This window comes from Sphaerodactylus townsendi, linkage group LG11 (genome assembly GCF_021028975.2).
Source record: "Sphaerodactylus townsendi isolate TG3544 linkage group LG11, MPM_Stown_v2.3, whole genome shotgun sequence".
Taxonomy (NCBI): Eukaryota; Metazoa; Chordata; class Lepidosauria; order Squamata; family Sphaerodactylidae; genus Sphaerodactylus; species Sphaerodactylus townsendi.
In genome coordinates, this window is record NC_059435.1 from 2,924,982 (window position 1) to 2,947,357 (window position 22,376).

The window sequence follows — 22,376 nt, forward strand, 5'->3', positions numbered from 1 at the left end:
GGGCCATGTCCAGATGCAGGGCCCCCCTCCCCTCGCATGCCTCTGCTTAGGAAAGGTATTTTCTCTCACTCGCAAATATTAGAATCTTCCCCCTACCTCTGACACAATATATTTAGCAAAAGTCTGTTATATGTATTTTTAAAAGCTCTTGAGTTTCAGTTTTGTTTCATCTGGGGATCAGTTATATTTCTGGGAGATCTCTAGGCTCTGCCTGAAGGTCAACATTCTAGGCCTGTCAGTGGCCATTATTAGGCAACCTCCGCATCCCATGGCTCAGGGGAGAGAGACTAGAGAAACGGGATCCTGTTGGCAGGGAGAGGCGAGAGGTCACGAGAGAGGGAGTATTTGTCAAGGAAAGTGCTGCTGGTGTCGGGGGTTGGGAGCTGGACCAGGGTCTGGAAGATCAGGATTCCAGTCGCCACTCGGCTGTGGAATTCACGAGGTGACTTTGGGCCAGTCACACACACACACTCACTCACTCACTCTCTCTCTCTCAGCCTAACCTACCTCACAGGGTTGTTGTGAAGCTAAAACGGAAGAGAATGTTGTAAGCTGCTTTGGATCCCCGTTGGAGAGGAAGGCAGGATTTGATGGCAGTCACTGGCATTAGCAATTTGCAAGGCTGGTGGCAAAATGGCCCTGGGCCATGGCTTGGGGGGGCGGGGGGGGGGGTTAGGCTCTATTACTCCAGTCAATTATTGAGACTCAGGAAACGTTCCAGAGTGGGCCCTGGTTCCTGCAGCTTGCCGATACCTCCAAATTTCCCACTTTTCCCCAACTCCCCCTCCCACCTGTTCCCACAATAGGATGAATAGGAAAAGTACAGCATTTGGACCAGTGTTGTGATGTGTTCTAGGATTCAAGGACAAGCGATGGTTGCAATCCTGCCCCGTGGAAGGGAGGACTGAGGGAGCCAGGCTTCACTAGCTGCAAGCACAGCGACTGAAACAGACAGATAACGTTGGCAAGCGCAGGTGTGACCTCGGCGCCAGCCCACTGATGCCAGGCCTGACAGGGGAGCCAGGCCTGCTTTGCCGATCCCTGCCACCGCCAGTTAAAAGGCTCCCACCGGAGACGCTGCCAGTCAGGAGGAGTCAGGGCTGGACGTGGGGCAGGACGAGGGGCAGAATCGGTATTAGGCAGATTTCCCGTGTCCAGGATCTCTCAGGGCATCTGCCTTCACTCGGTGCAGCCGCGAAGAAGGCGCCAACAAGGCGCAAGAAAGGAAAACAAAGAACAGGGGAAGTATTTGCATCCCCCCCCCAAATGATTTCAATTCTTTATTGAAATCATGTATTTTACTTCCTCATTTCATTGATCCCCCCCCCCCCACACACACACACACCTCTTTCTCCCCAGTGGGGTCTCAAAGCAGCTCACATCATTCTGCTCTCCTCCATTTTATCTTCACAACAACCCTGTGAGGTAGGCTGGCTGAGAGTGGGTGACTGGCTCATGGTTACTCAGCAAGTTCCCATGGCACAGTAGCAATACAAAACTGGGTCTCCCAGACACTCTAACCACTATACCCTACTGGCCCTCAGTTGAGGGCAGCAAGTTGAAATTCTCAGGGTGCTGAATTCCCCCTTGTGCGAGAGAGCGGCCTCAGACGCCGTCCACTAAGGCGGAAGCTGTGCCTGAAGTGGCCAATGCGCATTGGAGGTCCCAGTGCAGCTGCGGAAGCAGAGGGCAGAACCCAGCCTCCCTGGATGCAGATCTCTGTCGGGACGGGTGAGGGTGAGGAAGAGGGGTGGCCCAGTACGTCACCTCTTCCAAGGGGGTGGAAGAACCCCCAAGAGCTGGCAGATTCTCCTGTGGCCGACAACCAGCCTAGTGGATGGTTGGAAGTCTTCTTCCCTCTGTGGGCAGTGAAATAGCAAGAGTGGGACTCCGCAGGAGCCCATGGCTGACACGCACCGCTTTCTGTCCAGACTGGCTTTCCTGCCGCTGCTTTTGTCTTGCCGGATTTCTGTAAGGAACGTGCAAAGAGTTTTGCCTGCCCTCGTGTATGGTGTACCTGGGAGGAGGGGCCGAAGGCTCTTTGGGATGGCTCAGCTGGCGATTGCCAGCTTTTCCCTAATGGTCATGCAGTTAGTTGACTATAGTGCAGCAGAATGGGAAGCATCCCACTCATTTAACCCAGCCCAGTCTTTGACGGCCGTGGGGTGGGGGGCTTGGGTGACAGGCCCTCAACTTGCTCGCTGTTCAGTTACCTTGGAGGGGTGTGTCACACAGAATAGCACCTTCTCTGTCCATGTTTCAGTCAATGGGCACGGAACACCGTCTGCTGCATCGTGGTGGCACTTCTGTCCTTGTGACAGTCTCTTGGAAGAGAGAGTTACTTGAGAACTGGGTTACTTTGCAGCATTAATGTTCATGTAAGGATAAATACAGGCTAAAGGGTTTAGTGGTCACTGTGTTGGGTCTCGAACCTGCGCTGCATCATGGACTCCATCGTTGTGATTAAGACTGGTTGGTTGTGTATTTTGTATTTTCAACATCATAGAAGAACAAGAGCAACTTCTGTTTTGTTCTTACACATGCCAAATTAAACTAGGTATAACACAGAAAGGAATCCAGAAGCTGGGAAATGCTGCTCTGTGGACCACTAGTCTGTGTTTCCAGCCCCCCCCCCCCCCCAAAAAAAAAAAAAAAAACAAAAAAACACAACAACATAGGCATAAAATACTTTGGGAAGAAAACTGGCAGGTAAGAAAAGTTTTATTAAGAGAGGTTGGTAGAGCTGGGCACACACCCACACACACACCTTTTGCACAGAATATGGGGCTGTTGAGCTGATGTTGTGCACAATCACGTTGTGACACGCTTAGCTTGCCTGTTCTTCTTAAAGGTAGCCTAATTGGACAATCCATTACTCTTTACTTTGTAAGAGTATGTATTGGGTGAGCTAGTATTTATTCATTTCCCTTGTTTATAGCCTATCTTTCTGAGTGAGACTCAAGGCAGATTGCAAAAGATAGAAAATGAATCCCGTTAAGACAGCAGAAGACATCCAGTAAGACTTAGATTACGGATGCCAAAAACGATGCAAACAGCAATGACAGAAACACAACCTGTCTTAAGGCCTGATGTCCCAAAATGCAGAAAGTGGGTTCCAACAGTAGGAGGCAGTTGAGTAGCCATGAGGTGCCCCCTGCAATACCCGATGCACGAGCCCTGCAGCCCGGTTCCCTTCCAAAAGCACCAAGTCTGTTCCATTCTGCTGCAGTCCTCAGCCCTGGATGCCCTCCTGAGCAGTTATGTTTTGCACAGTGACAGACGTTCAGGGCTTTCCTGGTCACTGCAGACAGGCTGCTCCACCACGTGGGAGGCCCTGCGCAGAATGCAGGTGAACAGGAGGTTGATGTGGGCAGGGAGCACCCCTGGGAGGCTCTGCCAAGGTGAGATGTAGCGGGAGAGGGGATCCTGCAGGTTTACGGTTTTTATTTATTTATTTATTTTATTTATTTTATTTCATATACCGCCCCATCCCCAGAGGGCTCTGGGTGGTGTACAACATAAAACGGTATACATAAAATCATTAAAACATAATTATCATAAATGTCATTTAAAAACAGCGAATATTTCCTAACCTAGGCATCCCACGAAAGCCAGTGCTTAACCATAAACTAAATTTCTCCCAGGAAAAGAGGAGAGAGGGGAGATGATAAAACCCGATATTAGGGACTCACATGGAACAAAGACCCATATGGAACGGGGGGAGGGGGGGGCGCACACTCAGCGGCTGGTCTCTCCAAAGGCCCGGTGAAACAACTCAGTCTTACAGGCCCTGCGGAAATCACCCAAGTCCCGCAGGGCCCGGACAGCTAGAGGAAGAGTGTTCTGAAATCTGTGTGACAACCAGAACCTGATAACTGTCTGGTAACTAATAGAGTGACTGCAAAATAGATGTGACGCGTAGTCTTCACTGAGCTCCTAGTAGCCGCTGCGCTGCAGTATCCTGAAGCAACTGGAGCTTCCAAGTTGACTTCAAAGGCCTCATATAGAGTGCATGATAATAAACTAATTGCAAGGTCATTGTGGCTTGGATCCACATGGTCAGATCAGCTGAACCAAGGAAGGGGGTTGTCTGGGATAAATGGACAAAGGAAGGTTTTTTAAAAAAATAGTTGCGTTCGCTTGCTGTTCCCGTGATACCCCTGGGTCCAGTGTAATCCATGGCTCTTAACGGCGTCAGTGTCAGTTGGACCCCATCAGGCGTGGGATGAAAAGTTGAGATCTTGAAAGACATTGTGGTTGAAGAACTTAGCTATATCCTCTAAAATACATTTATGAGTATCGACAGTGATTATCCGGAAAAGGTTTCACTAAAAATTTGGACTGTTCATCTTTTTCTGACTGTGGTATGATGTAATTAGGGATTTTAACCTGGCATGGCATGTTCAATGCCCCGTTTTATGTGGAGTGCTAAATAAAGGAAGAGGCCTCCTCAGCTTTCCCCAGCCCCACAAAGGTCTGCTGATGCCTGCCGGAGGGTTTGGACTCTCAAACAGGAGGAGGCTCTGTGCCTTGGAGCGTTGATTGTTGTGGCCCACGTGACTTTGGTGTCGGTGTTTGAATGCTGCTGTTTGCTGTTTCTTAAAGGACTTCTAGCCCTCCGCTGGGGTTGCTGCAGCAGGAATTCATACCTGTACTCCAGCCCAGCATACAGACTGCTGACAGGTACCAAGCAGGGGCCCTCCTTGCTCACCGTGTGCTGTCTTGTTGTCGACATGTTTTCCTGCCCATGGTGATCAGCCCTTGGTTAACGCCGTGGTTTTTTCCGTGCTTTTGTTTTTCATTTGTGCCTACATTCCTTGGCCAGCCATGTTTGTTTGTTTCATTCTCTCCCCCCACCCCCACCCCATAAATTGCTGACCTGTGTATGATGTTCAATTTTTTTAGTGGATCTCTGTACAATCATATATATTAATGGTGCATCAGTTAGATTTTTATGAATATCCAGTCAATGGTGTAATGAAAATATAGTGAACATTGGGCATCTTTTTGTTAAATGTATTTATTGTTCCAGTGGCTTCTTTGGCCATTTTCTCACAGTCTATTTTGTCTTCAAAACATGAATGTTTCATCCTCAGGCTGTTGAAAATCTTTTGCAGGGCATCTCTCTGCTAGTAACCATCAGTCAAAGCCTAGACTATATTACCTGTTATACAACTGAAACTAAAAAATTGCCCACACCTTGCAGAGGGCTTCATTGAGAAGACGGGATCAAAGGAATGCAGAATGGGGATTAAGTGTGCTGGATCCAAGGTTCCCCCCCTCCCCGTCTCTGCCCTCAAGGGCTGACCTGGGCCGAGTGTTTCTGTCTCAGCCTAACTTCCCTCACAGAGTGGTGGTTGTCAGGATAAAGTGGGAGAAGGGAACACATCACTGCAAGCCCCTTTGGGTCCTCCTTTGGGAGAAAAGTGGGATGCAACTAAATGAGACCATTTGTTTCTAGAGCTTCTGCTGCGTGCCAGTATCTGAAGGAGCGTGGGAGCCGTTTGGCAGTGCCAGAAGGGTTAATTTTTGAACCCATCTTTTATACTTCACTGATCTTTCTATCTCATTGCAATTGAGGCATTTTGACCTTGGAGAAAGATGTCTGCAAATGTCTTGGACATAAAGCAAGCACATTAATATTCCTTGGGGGGCTCCCAATTCTTGTCTCTCTGCTGCTTGCCTGGTTCAAATGCTGGGTGTCCTCTCTGAGTGTTGCTGCTCAGTGCAAGAGAGTTTGCTCCTCCTGATCGTCTGGCGCCTGAGTCAGTCAAGAGGCTGTGGAACAACGTGGAAAACATTGGCTGGTGGTTCAGGTCTGAATAATTTGTGGGTGGTGAAAAAATGTGTCACATGACGAAAGAACCGGGGCTCCTCGGTATCAAGTGGTCTCCTGTCCAACCACTGGTTCTGGCAAATGCAGGAGACTTGGGTGACCAGTGAAGCGGCCAACTGCTCTGGCACCGACACTCAGGCTGTGCCAGGGAGCTTCCAGCTTTGGCAGGGAGTGGGTCTCTTACTCTTTCGCTTAATCTCCACCTTGGAGAACAGGGGATGCTAGAAATGTTTGTGCAGGAATAGCAGTGGGAGGAGCCTGCGACAGAGAGCAACCTGGCAGGTCTGTTGTATTCTTCATAGCTGCCATTTGCAGCATTTCTTTTTAGACGCTGCATCAACGCCACCCCAGAGATACTTTAACCCCTTAGGGGTGTTGTCTCCCAATATTTAAAACCAGCTTCAGCTTTGTCCAGTTTTTAATCGCATGTGTAGCGAAAGAAAGAAAATTAAAATGGTTAGGTTACGTTGGATTTTATAAGCTGTCATGTCAAGTCTGTTTTACTGGAAGCAGTAACTGCTTTCTCTTTGATGATCTTGTGTTCGTATAACTGCAGGCATCACACAGTGACCAGGGGAATCACCAAAGGCGTCAAGGAAGACTTCCGCCTGGCGATGGAGCGCCAGGTGTCCCGTTGTGGAGAGAACCTCATGATGCTGTTGCACAGATTCTGCATTAACGAGAAAATCTTACTGCTTCAGACACTAACCTGAGCCCCAGGCACCAGCGCCATGGAGAGCAGCCGAGCTGCTGTCTTGACACAGACCCTGGAGTGGTCGGCCTAAGTTGGCTCCCCCGATCAGTACTTCAGTACATCCTTTGTTTGCCATTGCAAATAAACGGACATTTGCAAAGACGTCTAGAATTCAATATTTGATCTCTGTACTGGTTTCAAGGTGTTTGGTGGCCTGTGGTGCTGGGGTCAAGGCCATCTGCAGGAGCCTAGAGGCCGCCTAGCGGAAGCTGATGCTGAAATAAAAACATTGTTAATCTTTAAGGTGCTCTTCAGCTGCTCAGTATTTTAACTGTAACCATCTCTTGATAACGCTCTCCTATTGGCGGCCAAAGCAGATGAGAGGCGAGTGCACAGAGGATGAAGCAGCGGCTCACATCACTCTGCACGAGCTGCCCAGGAGTCACGCGGGAAGGCCCGACTGCAAGGCCAGGCCCTCTTTCTCATTGCAGGGGACGGGCATGTAGGAAGACGGGCCTAGAAGTAGACACAGGAAGACAGAGGCCAGACCCAGGAGGCCAAGCCCCTGCTGTTGCTGAGCAAAGACCCTAGTGTGCCCTGGGAGGCCTGACGAAGGCACGCCAGTGGCTCTGGCTGGCATTGACTAGGACTGGCTCTGGGCACGGGTAGCCCAGGCATGGCTCAAATGGGGGTGAGCAGATGACCTTTTTAAAAAACCGGGTACACACATACAACAACTCTTTAAAAATTACTCTTCTGCCTAGAAGTTGTTTTGTATGTTTACTTAGAAACGGAATAATATATCAATGTAGATAATTTGAAAAATGCTTTGTTGTAACAAATGGCACGTTGGTCAACAAAATTTTAACTATACTTAAATATGCACATCAAAGTTATTTGGAATGTAAATCAAACACACAATCCCTTTTTTAAAAAAAGTCAGTGCAGTGTTTGGAGAGAGCACTTCAGTGTTCACACACTCCGGCTGTTTGTTCCTTTGCCTTTCCTTCGATGTTCCATTAGATTTTCCAAAATATCCTTTTCCTGTAAAGCACGTAGGATATAATTATCCACAGAGAAGTGCCGATGAGAGCCTGAGCCAAGTGTTCACTGTGGGATTGTGTATCCCGCATTTTCCACTTAAATGGGAAATAGTTTTCAAATATTTCATGTCCAACGTAGACAAGAATTGAATTCATACCTGAAAAGACAAAAAACTGTTCCGTGTTACAATCACACCACCCAGCAGGACCTGGTAGGACAGCGGAGAACAGGACGACAAGGACACTGAGGCCAACCCAAGCGACAGCAGCTGTCCAGGCTACTTGCGGCCCCTTCCCTGACCATTTGCAAACCCACCCATCTCTGCAAGGGTCCCTCCCACCCCCAAACCGAGACGGCCTGAAGCCCACTCCCACTTTTTACTCTTCCGGGCCACAACAGGGATGGGCTGAAAAAAAATGGCAGATTATTGTCAGCACTGCATAGATCTGAAAAACTGGGCACTGACACACGTCCCAAATTAATTCAGCTCTGATTACTGGTTTAGAAACTAGCCAAGGGTACCAACAGTAAAAAATGGAATTGCAACCGCATTTTTCCGGGGGGGGGGGGGGGTCCCAAGCAGAACTGAAACCTTCCTTCTCCTTTCTCAGTTGTGACTTGAGTTTTGTGTGAAGGACACTCACCGAGGAAGAAGAATGGAACACCTGACCACACCCTCTTGACATCAACAAGGTAGTATATCAACAGCAGAAGGGTGAAGGCAAAACTGCTCAGGGTGGTCACGTAGGAGATGGACCTGCAGGGACAGGTGAACAGCAGGTTTCAGGAGGGTCCCCTGGGGGCTGGCATGGAGAAAGAGGCTGCTTGGTGGGCACTCACCATAGGTTTTTGTTCACAGGAATGAGGCCTTCCTCCGTGGAACATTTGGTCAAGACCAAAGAAGGAACACCCTGGAAAACAGGCATTGGAGGTGAGGACATTCCTGCACTTTCCTTCTGGCTGCCTGGCTGAGCGGAAGCAGCAGGGGGCTGCTCCCTCCTCCTCCTCCGGCCTTCTCAGCCTGCCGGCTCCCAGTGTTTCCGTTCTGAGCCTCCTCCCCACTCCTCGTCTCGTGTCTGCAGCTGACCAGAGGCAGCAATTGGAACTCCCCCCGCAGCCAGAAGGCCTCTCGCCAATAGAGACCATTGTGGAAGTTCCCCCCATTGGTGTTCTGAAAAACCACAACGAGTCCTATTCCTGCAGCTCTGCACGGGCTCTCCTGGATGTGGAAGACTAGTGAGGAAAACCCCGGGTCTACTTCAGCATGCAATTCTCAGTGTCCACTGCAGCCACGCCAGCTCCGCTCCAGGCCAGTCCAGACTTGGGCAAGGTGACTCTAATGCCTTGTGGAGCTCCATTTACTGAAGCTGAGGCTTTGAGGAAGAAATTGCTGACCACGATTGCCAGGCCTTTGCAAGACCCAGACGAGGCTGCTTCTGTCTGAGCCAAGCTTTCCTGTCTGGCACAACACAGGCCTTAAATGAAGGATCAAGGAGCTCCTGCACTGAACTGAAGGGGCATCTGGGTCATCTTTGTGACTTACCAGTATTGCAGTCCAAACACAAAAGCGAAGCATTATCTGTTGGTGCTGGTCTTTGTAAAACAAGAGGATTTTTCCTGCCTTAAAAGTAAAGGTGAGGCATTAGAAGCAGCCTGAGCAGCCCCGCCTACAGCAGCAGGCTGGTGGTCTAAAAAGAGGAAATGACTGAAGATGATCCCAGCCAAAAAATATGGACCCAAGATCCTGGAGGAAGCCTCTCCGAGGTTTCAGGGAAGGCGTCCTACTGTTGCCTATCAAATCTGAAATGTGATGCAAGAGTACAGCACTACACGGGAAAATTTTTCAAACCCCTTTCTTTGCTGGGATTCCTTTGGTGTTGACTGTCAGTTTTCCTCTGTACTCTCTGATGTGTACTGGGGTGTACTGGTACACATCCCCCCCCCCACACACACACACACCAAGAGCTCAGATGAAGTTTGGGTACCCTAGAAAAGTGGTCATCGGTGCTCAGGGATGAGTGCTAACTGGGTGCTAACCCCTCTCCCAAGTGGATAATAAACTCTGTTTATGGGTGCAGCAAGAGCTGATGACTGAACCATTATGATCTCTACCGTTCTAAGACTATTCTTGCCGTTTAAAGTAATGTCTGAACCCGACTCTGGTTTCCAGGAGGAAATGGTGCTTTTCTGCCTGTGCAGAGCGAGAAGAGACAGACGGTACCTGAAGTCCCAGAAAGGCCAGGATGACAGAATTGATTGTCCCCAAAATTCCTTCAGGGTCAAAGGGCACTGTTGTCATGTAGAGCACCTAGAAATGAGCAAGTGTACATAAGAACATAAGAAAGAGCCAGCTGGATCAGACCAGAGTCCATCTAGTCCAGGACTCTGCTACTCGCAGTGGCCCACCAGGTGCCTTTGGGAGCCCACATGCAGGATGTGAAAGCAATGGCCACTGGTTCCCCCTTATCCACATGCCTGTTTACACCCTCAAAGAACTCTAGTAAGTTTGTAAGACAGAACTTGCCTCTGCAAAAGCCATGCTGACTCTTCCTGATAGATTCTACTAATTTACCAGTAATTTCCTGGGTCCCCCCTAGATCCTTTCTTAAAGATTGGTGTGACATTGGCCATCTTCCAGTCTTCAGGGATAAGTTGCATATTAATGTGAGAAGATCAGCAATTTCATGCTTGAGCTCTTTAAGAACTCTTGGATGAATGCAATCTGGGCCATGGGATTTGGTAGCATTTAGTTTATCAACGGCTGCCAGAACTTCTTCCTTGTCTACCACTATCTTTGCTAGTTCCTCGGATTCGCCTCCTAAGAAGCTTGGTTCAGGTGCAGGAATTTCCCTCACTTTTTTTCTTGGGTGAAGACAGATGCAAAGAATTCATTCAGCTTCTCTGCAATCTCCCTGTCATCTTTTAGCACACCTTTTGTTTCTTCGTCATCTAATGGGCCTACCGCTTCCCTAGCTGGCTTCCTGCTTTTGATGTACTTGAAGAACTGTTTGTTGCTGGTCTTGATGTTCGCAGCCATGCATTCCTCATAATCCTTTTTTGCCTCCCTTACAGCTAACTTGCTTTTCTTTTGCCACCATTTGTGATCTCTCTGGTATTCTTAATCAGTTAAGTTGGACTTCTATGTTCTAAAAGACATCTTTTTTTCCTAATAATTTCCTCAACCTCCCTTGTTAACCATGGTGGCTTTCTTTTGGACTGGGTGCTGCCTTTCCTAACCTGCGGAACACATTCCAGCTGAGCTTTTAAGACTGTGTTTTTAAATAACCTCCAAGCATCTTGGACAGTTTTGACTCTTTTGATTTTCCCTTTCAGCTTCCTGCGCACTATCCCCCTCATCTTTGAGAAATTTCCCTTTCTAAAGGCAAATGTAACTACATTAGTAGTTGTCACTTGTTCCTATGCAGAGATACTGAATCTGACAGAATTGTGGTCGCTGTTCTTTATCGGCTCAACAGCACTGACTTCCCGCACCAGGTTCTCGGTCCCACATAGAATTAGATCTAGGATCCCTTCTCCCCTGGTTGGTTCCACAACCATCTGCTCTAAGCCACAGTCATTTAGCATATCCAGGAATGTTCTCTCCTTACTATGACCTGAACATGCATTTTTCCAGTTTATATGGGGATAGTTAAAATCGCCCATTACCACTACATTTTTGCTTTTGTTGGCCTCTCTAATTTCTTTTTCCATCTCAGAATCCTCTTGTGCGCTTTGGTCAGGGGGACGATAATATATTCCTAATGTTAAACTATGCTTCACCCCTGGTATTGATATCCACAGTTACTTCTGTAGAGGAATCAGCTCCCTCTGCATTGTCTATTTTATGTGACACTATGCTCTCTTTGATGTAGAGGGCCACCCCACCCCCAATACGCCCTGTCCTATCCTTCCTGTAGAGCCTGTAACCTGGGATAACAGCATCCCACTGGTTCTCATTCCACCATGTCTCTGTGATGCCCACTATATCAATGTCTTCCTTCAAAACTCTGTACTCCAGCTCCCCCATTTTAGGTCGAAGGCTTCTACTATTAGAAATAGATAAAACTTGTATACTCTGTCCCTAACCTGGGATTTATGTGTTTTGCCCTCTAACCTTTTGTAGACACTGTCACTTATCACATTGCTATGCTCCTCGCTTGTATGTGGTTGATTTAGAAAAACCTCCCTCTCTGTCTGCATCCCCATGGACACTGTATTCCAAACCAAAGTCACCTCTGCTCCTGTCAGCTTTCCCCCAAGGATCTGTTCTGCCACCTTTTTACTGTTGAGCTCCAGCAGCCTGGTCCCTCTTTGGTTAAGTTGAAGCCTGTCCCTTTTGTACAGGCCTGCCTTGTCCCAGTTCCTGACAAATTTGAAACCCTCTGCCTTACACCACCTTCTCATCCATGCATTGGGACGCTGTATCTCCGCTTGCCTAGCACGCCCTGTGCGTGGAACAGGTAGCATTTCGGAGAATGCCACCTTGGGGGTCCTGGATTTTAACCTGTTTCCTAGCAGCCTAAATTTAGCTTCCAGAACCTCCTGGCTACATTTCCCAAGATCGTTGTTGCCAATGTGGACCACAACTGCTGATTCCACCCAGCACTGTCTAACAGCCTATCTAAATGAAGCATGACGTCCGCAACATTCGCACCAGGCAGGCAAGTCACCATGCAGTCATCACACCTCTCACAAACCCAACTCTCTGTATTCCTAATGATCGAATCACCCACTACAAGGAGCCCCCCACCTCCCCGAGGGGTATCCTCAGTGCGAGAGGTTATCTGACCACCAGCTAAGGAAGAGGTCCCATCTAAGGGAGCATCTTCCACCACCTCAGACTGGCACCCTCCGTCACCCAGACTCTCATTCTCCATGACATCTGAAGAGATGTCTCCTTGGGAGTGGGACCCGGCTGCTAGGTCCCTGAAAGCCTCGTCTGTCACCCTCTCTGCCTCTCTCAGCTTCTCCAGGTCTGCCACCTTGGCTTCAAGAGAACGCACACGTTCCTTGAGTGCCAGGAGCTCATTGCAGCGAGGGCACACCCACGACTTCTGACCTAGTGGCAGATAGTCATACATGTGACACTCAGTGCAAAAGACTGGAAAGCCACGCTTGTCCGGATGCCAACTACACGACTGCCATCCCAGAGTGATTTAAAAATGCCACCAGTGGCCTTGTGGAGGCACGTTTCTCCCCAAATGCCACCCTGTGGCATGGGGGGAGGGGACACTGCAGGCCCCGTCAGGATCAGACCCCTGCAGCATTTTAAAATCACTTTCAAGTGGTGGCGCCGTTCCTGCTGTGGCCATCTCCAGCTTGGCCTTGTGTCACAGCCTCCCCCTTGCAGAAAAGGGGAGAGTTGTGGGGCACCCAAAGAGGACCCTGGAGGGCCTGAAGGGCTCCAGGCAGCGGCCGCAGCCAGGGAGGCACAACCTGCTCCCTAGCAGCACTGCTCTCTTCTGTCCACCAGGTGGCGTGTCTGCTCCATGCTCTAAGCATTTGACAGGATGAGAGCAGAATGAAGCCTGGAGCCCCCCCCCCCCCCCAGGAACTGTGAAAGGCCCCACTTTCCCCACTCAGGTTCAGATGACTCCTCAAAACAGGAGCGTTTCATCCTCAGAAAACTAAAACAAAACCCTGTGCACTCTGCCTTGCGTCGAAGGGAGAAAGGTGGCTATACATAGAGTGAGCAAATAACAAGGAAAAAGTTGTGGGTTTTTTGGCGAATGAGCAGAACAACATAAACAGACTCTCAACGTTTAAGGGGATTGTATAAATGAACTAATGAACTTGGTCATTTCCCAGTTGGTTCAGCTATTTTGAATTTCTCTCGGGGTAGGCAGGTAATTTAGAATTTTACAGCTCTGGCCCCTGCCTGGTGGAACGCTCTGTCCCCAGCTACGCGGGCCCTGCGGGATCGAAATGATTTCCGCAGGGCCTGCAAGACAGAGCTGTTCCACCGGGCCTTTGAGGGGTCCGGCCGCTGAAGTTTCCCCCCCCCCCGCTTTCTTCATAACATCTGTGAACCTACCGCCCTTTCTTTCCCATTTCCTTTTCAGGGGACTGATTAGAGAGACGCCATCGATATATTTGATGTTAGAATGCTGCTTTTAATGGGGTTGGGTTTTAATATATAGAGCTGTTCCTAATTGATTTTATAGTTGATATTACTGATTTTACTGTGCTCTATTGTCTGTTGTTCGCCGCCCTGAGCCCTTCGGGGGAGGGCGGCTTATAAATATAATAACAATAATAACAATAATAACAATAATAACAATAATAACAATAACAACAACAACAACAACAACAATAACAATAATAATAATAATAATAATAATAATAATAATAATAATAATAATAATAATAATAATAATAATAATAATAATAATAATAATAATAATAATTTAGAATTCCCCAAAGTGAAAACTTGTTGGCCAGATCATGGCTCCAGATGTCTCTGTGGCAGAACACTGGCTGCCGGAAGAGGCTCCCTGGAGTTTTGCTGGATATTTCCAGCAGCTGCGTTGCTATCTGCAGGAACTGGCTGAGACAACAGCACAAAAATCCCAGCTCGAAGCTCTCACCAGCCTGGTTAAAATGACAGAAGAGAGTCAAGAAAGAACAAGCTTCTCAAGAGAGGCCCATGAGACAAGGCTGGTAAGAAGAGGCCAGGCCAGAGTCTCTGACAGGAAGACCAGACACCTTCACTGTTCTGCTAGTGCTGGTCTTTGGAGACTGACTGTCCCTAGACAGAGGTTCCCTTTAGTGAATGAAATTAACAGCCACTGATAGAGGGATCCTTTTACAGCCACCGCACTGCCCTTTGGCTGTGAATTCTGCACGTTAACTACTTGTTAAGTAAGGAAGTATTTCCTGAATCCTGTACCTGTCCATTTCATTGAATGTCATGTTCAGTCCCATTCAGAGCAGAAAACTCAAATGAGAGCCCCCCCTTTCAGTCTCTGCCTGAAGATCTCCAAGGAGAGACAGCTACCCCCCCCCCCTTGTCAAAATGCTCTTACACTCTTATCACCTTAATAGTCAGTCCTGGCAAAGAAAAAAACCACTTGGCCTGTATTCAGTGCCAAACAATTATAATCAAGTTATTTTGCCACCCACCACCAGTAGTCACTGCTGGCTGGTGGATAAAGAATCCTCATATTCATTTCTGAGAGGGTTTGATAGGCCTGTGGGAAGTTCATCTGCTTACATTAGACGATGGGTGCTGGTAGATGTGTTTCTCTCCTAGGAGCCAACGGTCAATGTACCCAGCCGCTCCTCCTGTGCAGTTGGGATATTCTCCAGAGTCACCGATGCCTCCAGGACCAAGGTATCCTCTGGAAGGAAAATGGGAAGGGGGGGGGGGGCACAGCTGCATGACTCCGGCAATGTCCAGGGCCCCCATCTTGCCAATACAAACTGTTGCAGGTGGCCCTAAGAGTGAACAAGCCCAGCCTTTGGTCAAAAAGCCCAAGTCCCACCACAACAGACTCCAGAAGCCCACTTTCCCCAAGGAGGACATTTATGTGGCTAAGGGCGTTCTGTTACTACATTGATCATTTACAGAAAGTTTTAAGGACCAAAACAAATTATAGAGGCACAAAGCCTGGCTTGGCAGGAGTAGCAGGAAGCACCACCTCAAAGACACCTACTGGGAGGCGGGGCGGGGGGGGTCAGGGTCCCTGCTAGCCTGCCAAAGGACCACAGACAAATTCTTCATGGCAGGTGGAGAGTAGGCATGTCAATGCTGCCAAATTCTTCATGGCAGGTGAACAGGAAGACTGACAGCGAATGCTTCGTAGTTGACAGCCCACCTCCCACCTAGACTATTTCAGTGTCCCACCACTGGCCACGGCATCACCAGCTCAGAAGCATGCAGTACTGAAGGAGACCCAGTTAAAAAACAAACGACACGAATACGGATCAAACGGGCCACTGACGTAGGACACCCAGGCACGTCCAACAGGAAGGTCAAGCACAGCCAAACTGCTTCAAGCAGTGTCATGAAAAGCCACTGGGGCCAGAATGGCAGAAGATCCTGGAAAACGGACGAAAGAGCTTCCTGTTGAGACAGAAGCGGGAAAACCAGGACCCTCCGTCAGCAAGACATAAATCCACACCTAGACATTTATTTGCCCTTCATTTTGAACATTAAAAATCTTTTCAACTTCAGCTGACCTTTATTAGGCATGTCAGTAAAAATAAAACAAAATACAGGACAGAGCGGGTGTTAAAACAGGACATAAAACTGGACAAAGCGCGTAAGGTTGGTACAGAAGAGGTGATCAAGCTGCCATTATGTCTTTGACTTGAGCACTTTTAATAAAAGTTCAGTGGTTTTTCCAGTTATCCGGCCTTCCCTATCATTCAGCAGGTGAGAAGCCTTTGTATGCCCCAAACAACTTTTTTTATTCCCTGGAGCCGGGACAAGTAGGGAAAATCTTATGGAAACGAGGACTACCATATATAGAAAAATATGTAACAGCAAAAAGAAGGATAAATCTATTGTTTATAGGTATAATCGATATTAAAGAAATAGAACAAAGACAGAGGATATTATTTAAAATAAGAGCAGTACATGCTTTAATAGCATTGGGATGGAAAGATAAAAGTATATGGACTACACAGAAATGGTTTGAATATGCATGGGAACAAGTACAACTAGAAATGTTTGGAATAATGACAAGAAACCAATTATGGCAAGATAAACAAACAGACATGTTGACGATTTGGACAGAATTCACAGACTGGCTGACTGGAGTTGGAATTACAGAAGAAAAGTGGAAAAGAAGAGTTGAAAGAATGAACCTGCTGCTGCACGTTTGAAGAAAAGAAGGAATTTGGGGGCTGGAGGGAGGGATAAAAGGGGTAAAATGATATTAAGGATGTAATAAAAGGATGCAAAATGTTTGTAAAAATGATCCAAAATATCAATAATTTCTTTTTTAAAAGTAGGGAAAATCTTTTCAACAGGTTTTGAATATTATTATATTGTATCTTTGGAAGTCCCACATTCAGAACAAGTTTTGACCACGTTTTTCATGAATTTATAGGAGACATAGCAACATACAAACCAGTCAGACCGCTCTGGAACAATTCTAAAGACAAAGATCAACATGAGCCCAGACCGCCTTTAGGGCCTCTCCTCTCCAGAAGCCGCCCTTCAGGAAATCATTTTGAAGTGAATTTTTTTTTTAAAGATTCAAGCCCTGGCCAGTGTTGCTTTGTACCTGACGGACGTTCTCCTGTGCTGACACCTGTACTGCACAGGGCCAGTGCTGGTGTTCCAGCCAGATGGTCACTCTGCGGAACTGGTGTTCCACTAAGGGGAGGGGGGGTCCCCTCAACAGGCCTCCATAATTCCAGAATTTCCCTTCATGAGTGGTTTGTTTCAGGAAGTCCCTGGCCCTCACTCCTTGGTGAAAACCGCGACCTTTTGGTGTTCAGGCATTGGCAGTTGCACTTATGATTAGGAAGGGATTCAACAACAGGGGTGGGTTGTTTCCAATATCCTGGACCTATTCCAGTCTGGCGTCCAGTCTGGTCATGGGGCGGAGACAGCGCTTGTCGCCCTCATGGACAACCTTTGGAGGCAGCTCGACCGAGGTGGCTGGGCGCTGCTGCTGTTGCTTGACCTCACAGCAGCATTCGATACTGTTGACTTGTCACACCGCCTTGCGGCCGCTGGAATCCAAGGTATAGCCCTAAAGCGGCTGGGCCCGTTTCTCCGGGGACAAACAATGCAGGTTGCAGTGGGAGGGGAGCCGTCCTCTTGGCAGTTCTGTCTCCTTCATGATTCAGCATCTATATGCAGCCCCTTGCTCAACTGGCCTGAGGGTTTGGGCTGGGTTATCACCAGTATGCCGATGACACCTAGCTATTCCTGTTGATGGACAGCCACCCATCTTCCACCCTGGGACAACTGGCCGAGTGCTTGGGAGCTGTGATGGAATGGCTTCAACTGAGCCATCTGAAGCTGAACCCAGCAAAAATGGAGGTCCTGTGGCTGGGTGGGGGAGACAGCTGGATGGCGTCCAGCTCTTGCTGGGGTTCTGCTAGAGCCCATTCCAACGGTCAAGAGCTTGGGGGTGATCTTGGACTCCACATGGTCTATGGAGGCCCAGGTCACCAAGGCTGCCCAGCTGGCATTCTTTATGTCAGGTGCGGAGGCTTGCCCCCTACCCGTCCCCTCCCACCTAGCTACAGTGATCCATGTGACAATCACTTCCAGATTGGACTATTGCGACGTGCTCCACGCTGAGCTACCCTTGAGATTGATCTGGAAACTGCAGCTGGTTCAAAATACAGCTGCCTGGCTCCTTTGGGGACTCTGTGGCTTGTGCATATGACACCAATGCTGCGCAAGCTGCATTGGTTACCAATTGAGAGCTGGATCAAGCTCAAGGTTTTAACGCTAACTTTTAAAGCCCTTAACGGTCTGAGCCCAGGATATTTGTGCAACCACCTCTTCTGATATAACACCCAGCAGACATTAAGGAACAAAGGGGCTCCAATAACTACTGGCCCATGTGAGGTCCATCTGGCCTCGATGCGAGCTAGGGCCTTTTCGGTCCTGGCCCCTACTTGGTGGAACAGGTGGTCAGGGCCTGGTGGAACAGAGGTCAGGGCCCCACGGGACCCCATGGAGTTCTGCAGGGCTTGCAAAACTGAGCTGTTCCACCAGGCATTCCATTGAGGCTCAGCCGATTTCCACCTGTCTCCTGGGGGAATGCGCCGCTCAACTGCAGGTGTGAAGTTTTGTGATTGTCGCCATCATTTATTTGGCCTACCTTCTGATTCAGCCATAGTGGGTGGTTGTTTGTGGTGTTTATCAAATTTTTAACTAGGCTGATTAATTACAATCGAACTAATTACATTATAAATTCTAGACTGTTACTTGGCTTTGTAGTTTTAAGCACGTCGAGACAGTTTTATTGGATTGTTCATTTTATCTGCAAGTCACCCCGAGCCAGTTCTGGGAAGGGCGGTTAAGAAATTCGAGAAAACAAACACATGAATAGTATACTCATTTTTTAAAACACATTTTTAAAACACGTTTTCATTTTGTTTTTAGTAATATTCAGCCCCAATAACAGACACTCAATGAAGGAGGGCGGGCGCTGCGGTAGAGAAGGCCTTGTGGGGAGTGGCTCTTTCTTATAGAACTCAGGCTTTTTGTCGATACTTGAACTGTCTCTCCACTCACTTTAGATCTGCATGCTCCTTCCTACACCCAGGCAACTGAGCCTCCGTGATGCCCCCAGAGACTCAGCCGAATTGCACTGAAGACTCCCAAGCATTTCTGGAAACCAATCAGATCAATAAGTTTTCAAGTGGGGCCTGTCCAAATAAGCTTCCCACTTTTGTGCTGGGGAAATGTTAACATCAAAGGCTTCACCAGATAAACTAGCCATGCCAAGGACAGCATGACCACCAGTTTCTTGATTTGGGTAGAAAAGCAGATCCAACATAACACTCTCTTGTGTGCTGGGCTCACAACCTGAGACTGTCCCATAGTTGTCGTGACATGCTGAGCAGGACCAGAGAAGGGGGTTGTCTACATGGATGTTGAAGTTCACTGGAACCACCCCAGGGGGTCACCAGACCTACAGCCAACTCAAACAGGGGGCTCACTGGGGTCTTAGGGAAACAGATCCCACAAAGAGCCCTCACCTGTTCATGGAATCCAGATCAAGGTAATTCAGTTCCAGTCAGCCACGGTCTACAGCAGGAAGCTATGAAACAATAAAGCAACTATAGCCACCACCCCCAGTCACAGCTGATGGGCTGGATGCTCATTGGGAGCTGTTGGAGAGAAACATGCTCACTGACCCAAATGCAGCTTCCTCTGGACTGAGAAACCAGTTAAGCCTCCTAAACCTCTTTTATCACTGATACTACATGAATCTCCCTGGCAAATTTCCTTCTACACTTTGTGCGCCTGTATTTTCAATCCCCCAGCAACCGGGAGAGGAATTGTAGTCAGCTGGCTGCCAGGGCCTTCATGACTTGGGCTGAGTTTCTCTCCTCTTGCGGGAAAGGTATGAAGGCAAGACCGTTGGCTCTAACCATGGGCTTGGCCCTCACCTCACCTTCATGTCCTTGTTTTGTTCATTTCTGCAGGTGTTTGAAATGAGCAAACAAATACTAAAAATGTGATTGTTTTGCCAAGTGCCAGAGAACACACAGTTGGGTATGGCAGAGGAATGATAGTTGTGGTCTTTCAGTGCCACCACAGTGGCTAAAAAGGTAAAAAGGGATATCTCAGGCCTGGATTGGCAGCACTTCGGCACAGCCAGGCTGCCAAGATGTTATGTGCCTCCCCACCCTTAGGAGCTGGACCAAGTCTACCCAACAGCTTAACAAATGTGTCTGGGAGGGGAATGACAAAATCAGAGCCCTGCCGCTCCCCCCCTCCCTTGATGCAGAGCTGCTTGCGAGTCCGCCTGATGACTGTCAGCCACAGGATGCTGGGTTGGGGGAGGGGGCAGACGACGACATGAGCCGTCACCTGGAAGCTACAGTCCTGCCTGCTTGGTGTTTTAAGAAAAATGTTCTATTGTGAACTGTTAGTCTCAAGGAGGACAGTTGGTTTAAACCTTTCTGGAGTGATGGGGAGAGAATGGCTACTCTTTCCACTTTGTGAAAATCTGGAGGGGTGGCCTCTTGATTCAGTATCCACAAGGGCATTTCTCTGATCTTCACAAACTAAGGGCTAAAGGCAAGTGAACTTTGATGCAGGATTTGATGGACTCTGGGTCTGACCCAGGAGAGCTGCTCTCGTGTTTGAATGCAAGATAAGCTATGTGGTTGTGGGTTGCGCTGGCAGGCTGGGTCAGGACCTGAGCCTCTAAGATCACCTCAATACTTATAGAATCACAGCAGAGTCAGAAGGGCCACACAGAGGTCATCTACACCCCGCTGCTCAATGTAGGGTCAACTAGAGGTGGCGCTACCAGGGGGTGGGAGGGGGGTGCACGTTTCACCGGGCACGCATTGGGGGGAAAAAATCACCCCCTATGGGGCTCCCCCTGACCTTAGTGAGACAGTGCAGGCTGGAGAAGCGGCCTGTTCCCTTCAGGCTGAAAACGGTCTGGTGGGAACCACACTTCCCACGAGACTTTGCGAGCCCCGGGATCTCAAGGGAACAGGCCGCTTCTCCAGGCTGAACTAAGGTAAGGGGCGGGGCGGGCGGGCGGCCGGGGCAGAAAACACAGAGTGCACACCGGGGGCACTCTGGCCCAGCTACGCCTCTGGGGTCAACTCTTGTTCATTCAATTTTGTCTTATTAGGTAATTTATTTGATATTAGTTGCTCTGGAATACAAACCTCTCTTTAAAATTAAGAGCAGCATTTCAGTTGTTGTTATTTTATATATATAATACTATTTCCCCAAAAATAAGACAGGGTCTTATATTAATTTTTGCTCCAAAAGATGCGTTAGGGCTTACTTTCAGGGGATGTCTTATTTTCAGGGAAAACAAGTAAACTGCTGCTCTTAACATAATATACACATAAAAGAAGGGCGTGGCTGTCCCTCAGGCGCACCAAGCAAGCCCCTCCTCAGCTTAAGAACTATGGTGAGAGGAAGAGAATGGATCTGATCTGAGCCTTCCTACCTTACTCAGCAGAGAAAGTGCCCACCGTGTGTCAGGAGGCCTGTTATTGTGGGGATTTGGCTATTGCTGCTTTCTGGATGCTGGGGGTGGGGGAATGGGTTAATTGCATTTCTAACTGACTTTCAACTGTCTTCTGTGTGATGTTATACTGTACCAGGTGCTGCTCAAGGTCAGTGCCTGGCCATCTCTACCGTTATCTCTTTCACAGTTCCTTTTGGGCATGCTTTCCCAGGATGGGGGTGCAGCCTGCTCTAACTACTGGGTTTTGTGCAGGCAAACCTCAGTTCTGGCATGACCAGAGAAGATCCTCAATATTCAATAAACTGCTGTTCTTATACATGAGCTTGTTTCAGTTTTGGGGATTCTGACAATGAGGCTCTGCACTCACCACGCTAGAGCTGTCAGGCACAGGCTTGGCAAAGAGGAGCTCCAGCCCAGCAACTACCAGGTAGGTGCACCCCAGTCTCTGGAGCACCCCTGGGATCCGCAGGTTCTCCCAGGACACTGCAAGAGAATCAGGGGAATTGTGTCAGAGAGGCACCAAGACACAGGACTTCAAGCTATGCAAAACAGGCTATTCCAGAGCCAGTACTTTAGAGCCAGCATGGTGTAGTGGTTAAGAGCAGGTGGATTCTAATCTGGGGAACCGGGTTTGACTCCCCACTCCTCCACCTGAGTGGCAGAGGCTTATCTGGTGAACCAGATGTGCTTCCACACTCCTGCATTCCTGCTGGGTAACCTTGGGCTAGTCACAGTTCTTCGGAACTCTCTCAGTATCACCTATCTCACAAGGTGTCTGTTGTGGACAGGAAGGGAAAGGAGCTTGTCAGCCACCTTGAGTCTCCTTACAGGAGAGAAAGGTGGGGTATAAATCCAAACTTTTCTTCTTCTTTGATATATTAAATTTGTGCTTTAATATATGCTGACAAAATTACTGCCTGATCATAGCTGGCAACACTTGGAGGTGCGAAACCTGCTCTGGGGCCTCTGACCCACCAGGGCCGCAGGAAATGCCGCAGGACGAAAGCAGAGCGTCAGGATCCTTTTTCAAAGTTCCGGGCCCGGATGCAGAGCTCCCAGAGACGCTGCAGCATCCAGATCCCTGCTGCTGCCGCCGCCTCCGGCTGTACCTGCACTTGGGCAGCTCCTTGGCCGTTGGGACTTCAGCGGATTCCTACAT

The 22,376-nt window shown here is 48.6% G+C and overlaps 2 protein-coding genes across 8 annotated transcripts in view; one reads left to right on the forward strand and one right to left on the reverse strand.

Moving 5' to 3' along the window:
• Positions 1–6,833, forward strand: part of INTS10 (integrator complex subunit 10) — a 50,693-nt gene extending 43,860 nt beyond the window's left edge. For 2 of the 4 annotated variants that reach the window (XM_048510625.1, XM_048510626.1), the window contains exons 17-18: positions 4,606–4,683; positions 6,393–6,833. In XM_048510625.1, the coding sequence (XP_048366582.1) occupies positions 4,606–4,683; positions 6,393–6,549 (235 nt within the window). In that variant the 3' untranslated portion in view covers positions 6,550–6,833. The remainder of the gene's footprint in view (positions 1–4,605; positions 4,684–6,392) is intronic. The other 2 variants (XM_048510627.1, XM_048510628.1) reach the window with 1 other exon arrangement.
• Positions 6,834–7,270: 437 nt separating this feature from the next.
• Positions 7,271–22,376, reverse strand: part of HGSNAT (heparan-alpha-glucosaminide N-acetyltransferase) — a 45,511-nt gene continuing 30,405 nt past the window's right edge. For 3 of the 4 annotated variants that reach the window (XM_048510635.1, XM_048510637.1, XM_048510638.1), the window contains 8 exons: positions 21,585–21,700; positions 15,518–15,639; positions 14,788–14,914; positions 9,796–9,882; positions 9,118–9,195; positions 8,415–8,485; positions 8,219–8,331; positions 7,271–7,731 (listed from right to left, as the gene is read on the reverse strand). In XM_048510635.1, coding sequence (XP_048366592.1) covers positions 7,550–7,731; positions 8,219–8,331; positions 8,415–8,485; positions 9,118–9,195; positions 9,796–9,882; positions 14,788–14,914; positions 15,518–15,639; positions 21,585–21,700 — 896 coding nt within the window. In that variant the 3' untranslated portion in view covers positions 7,271–7,549. Of the gene's footprint in view, positions 7,748–8,218; positions 8,332–8,414; positions 8,486–9,117; positions 9,196–9,795; positions 9,883–14,787; positions 14,915–15,517; positions 15,640–21,584; positions 21,701–22,376 lie in introns of all 4 variants that reach the window. The other variant, XM_048510636.1, reaches the window with a different exon arrangement.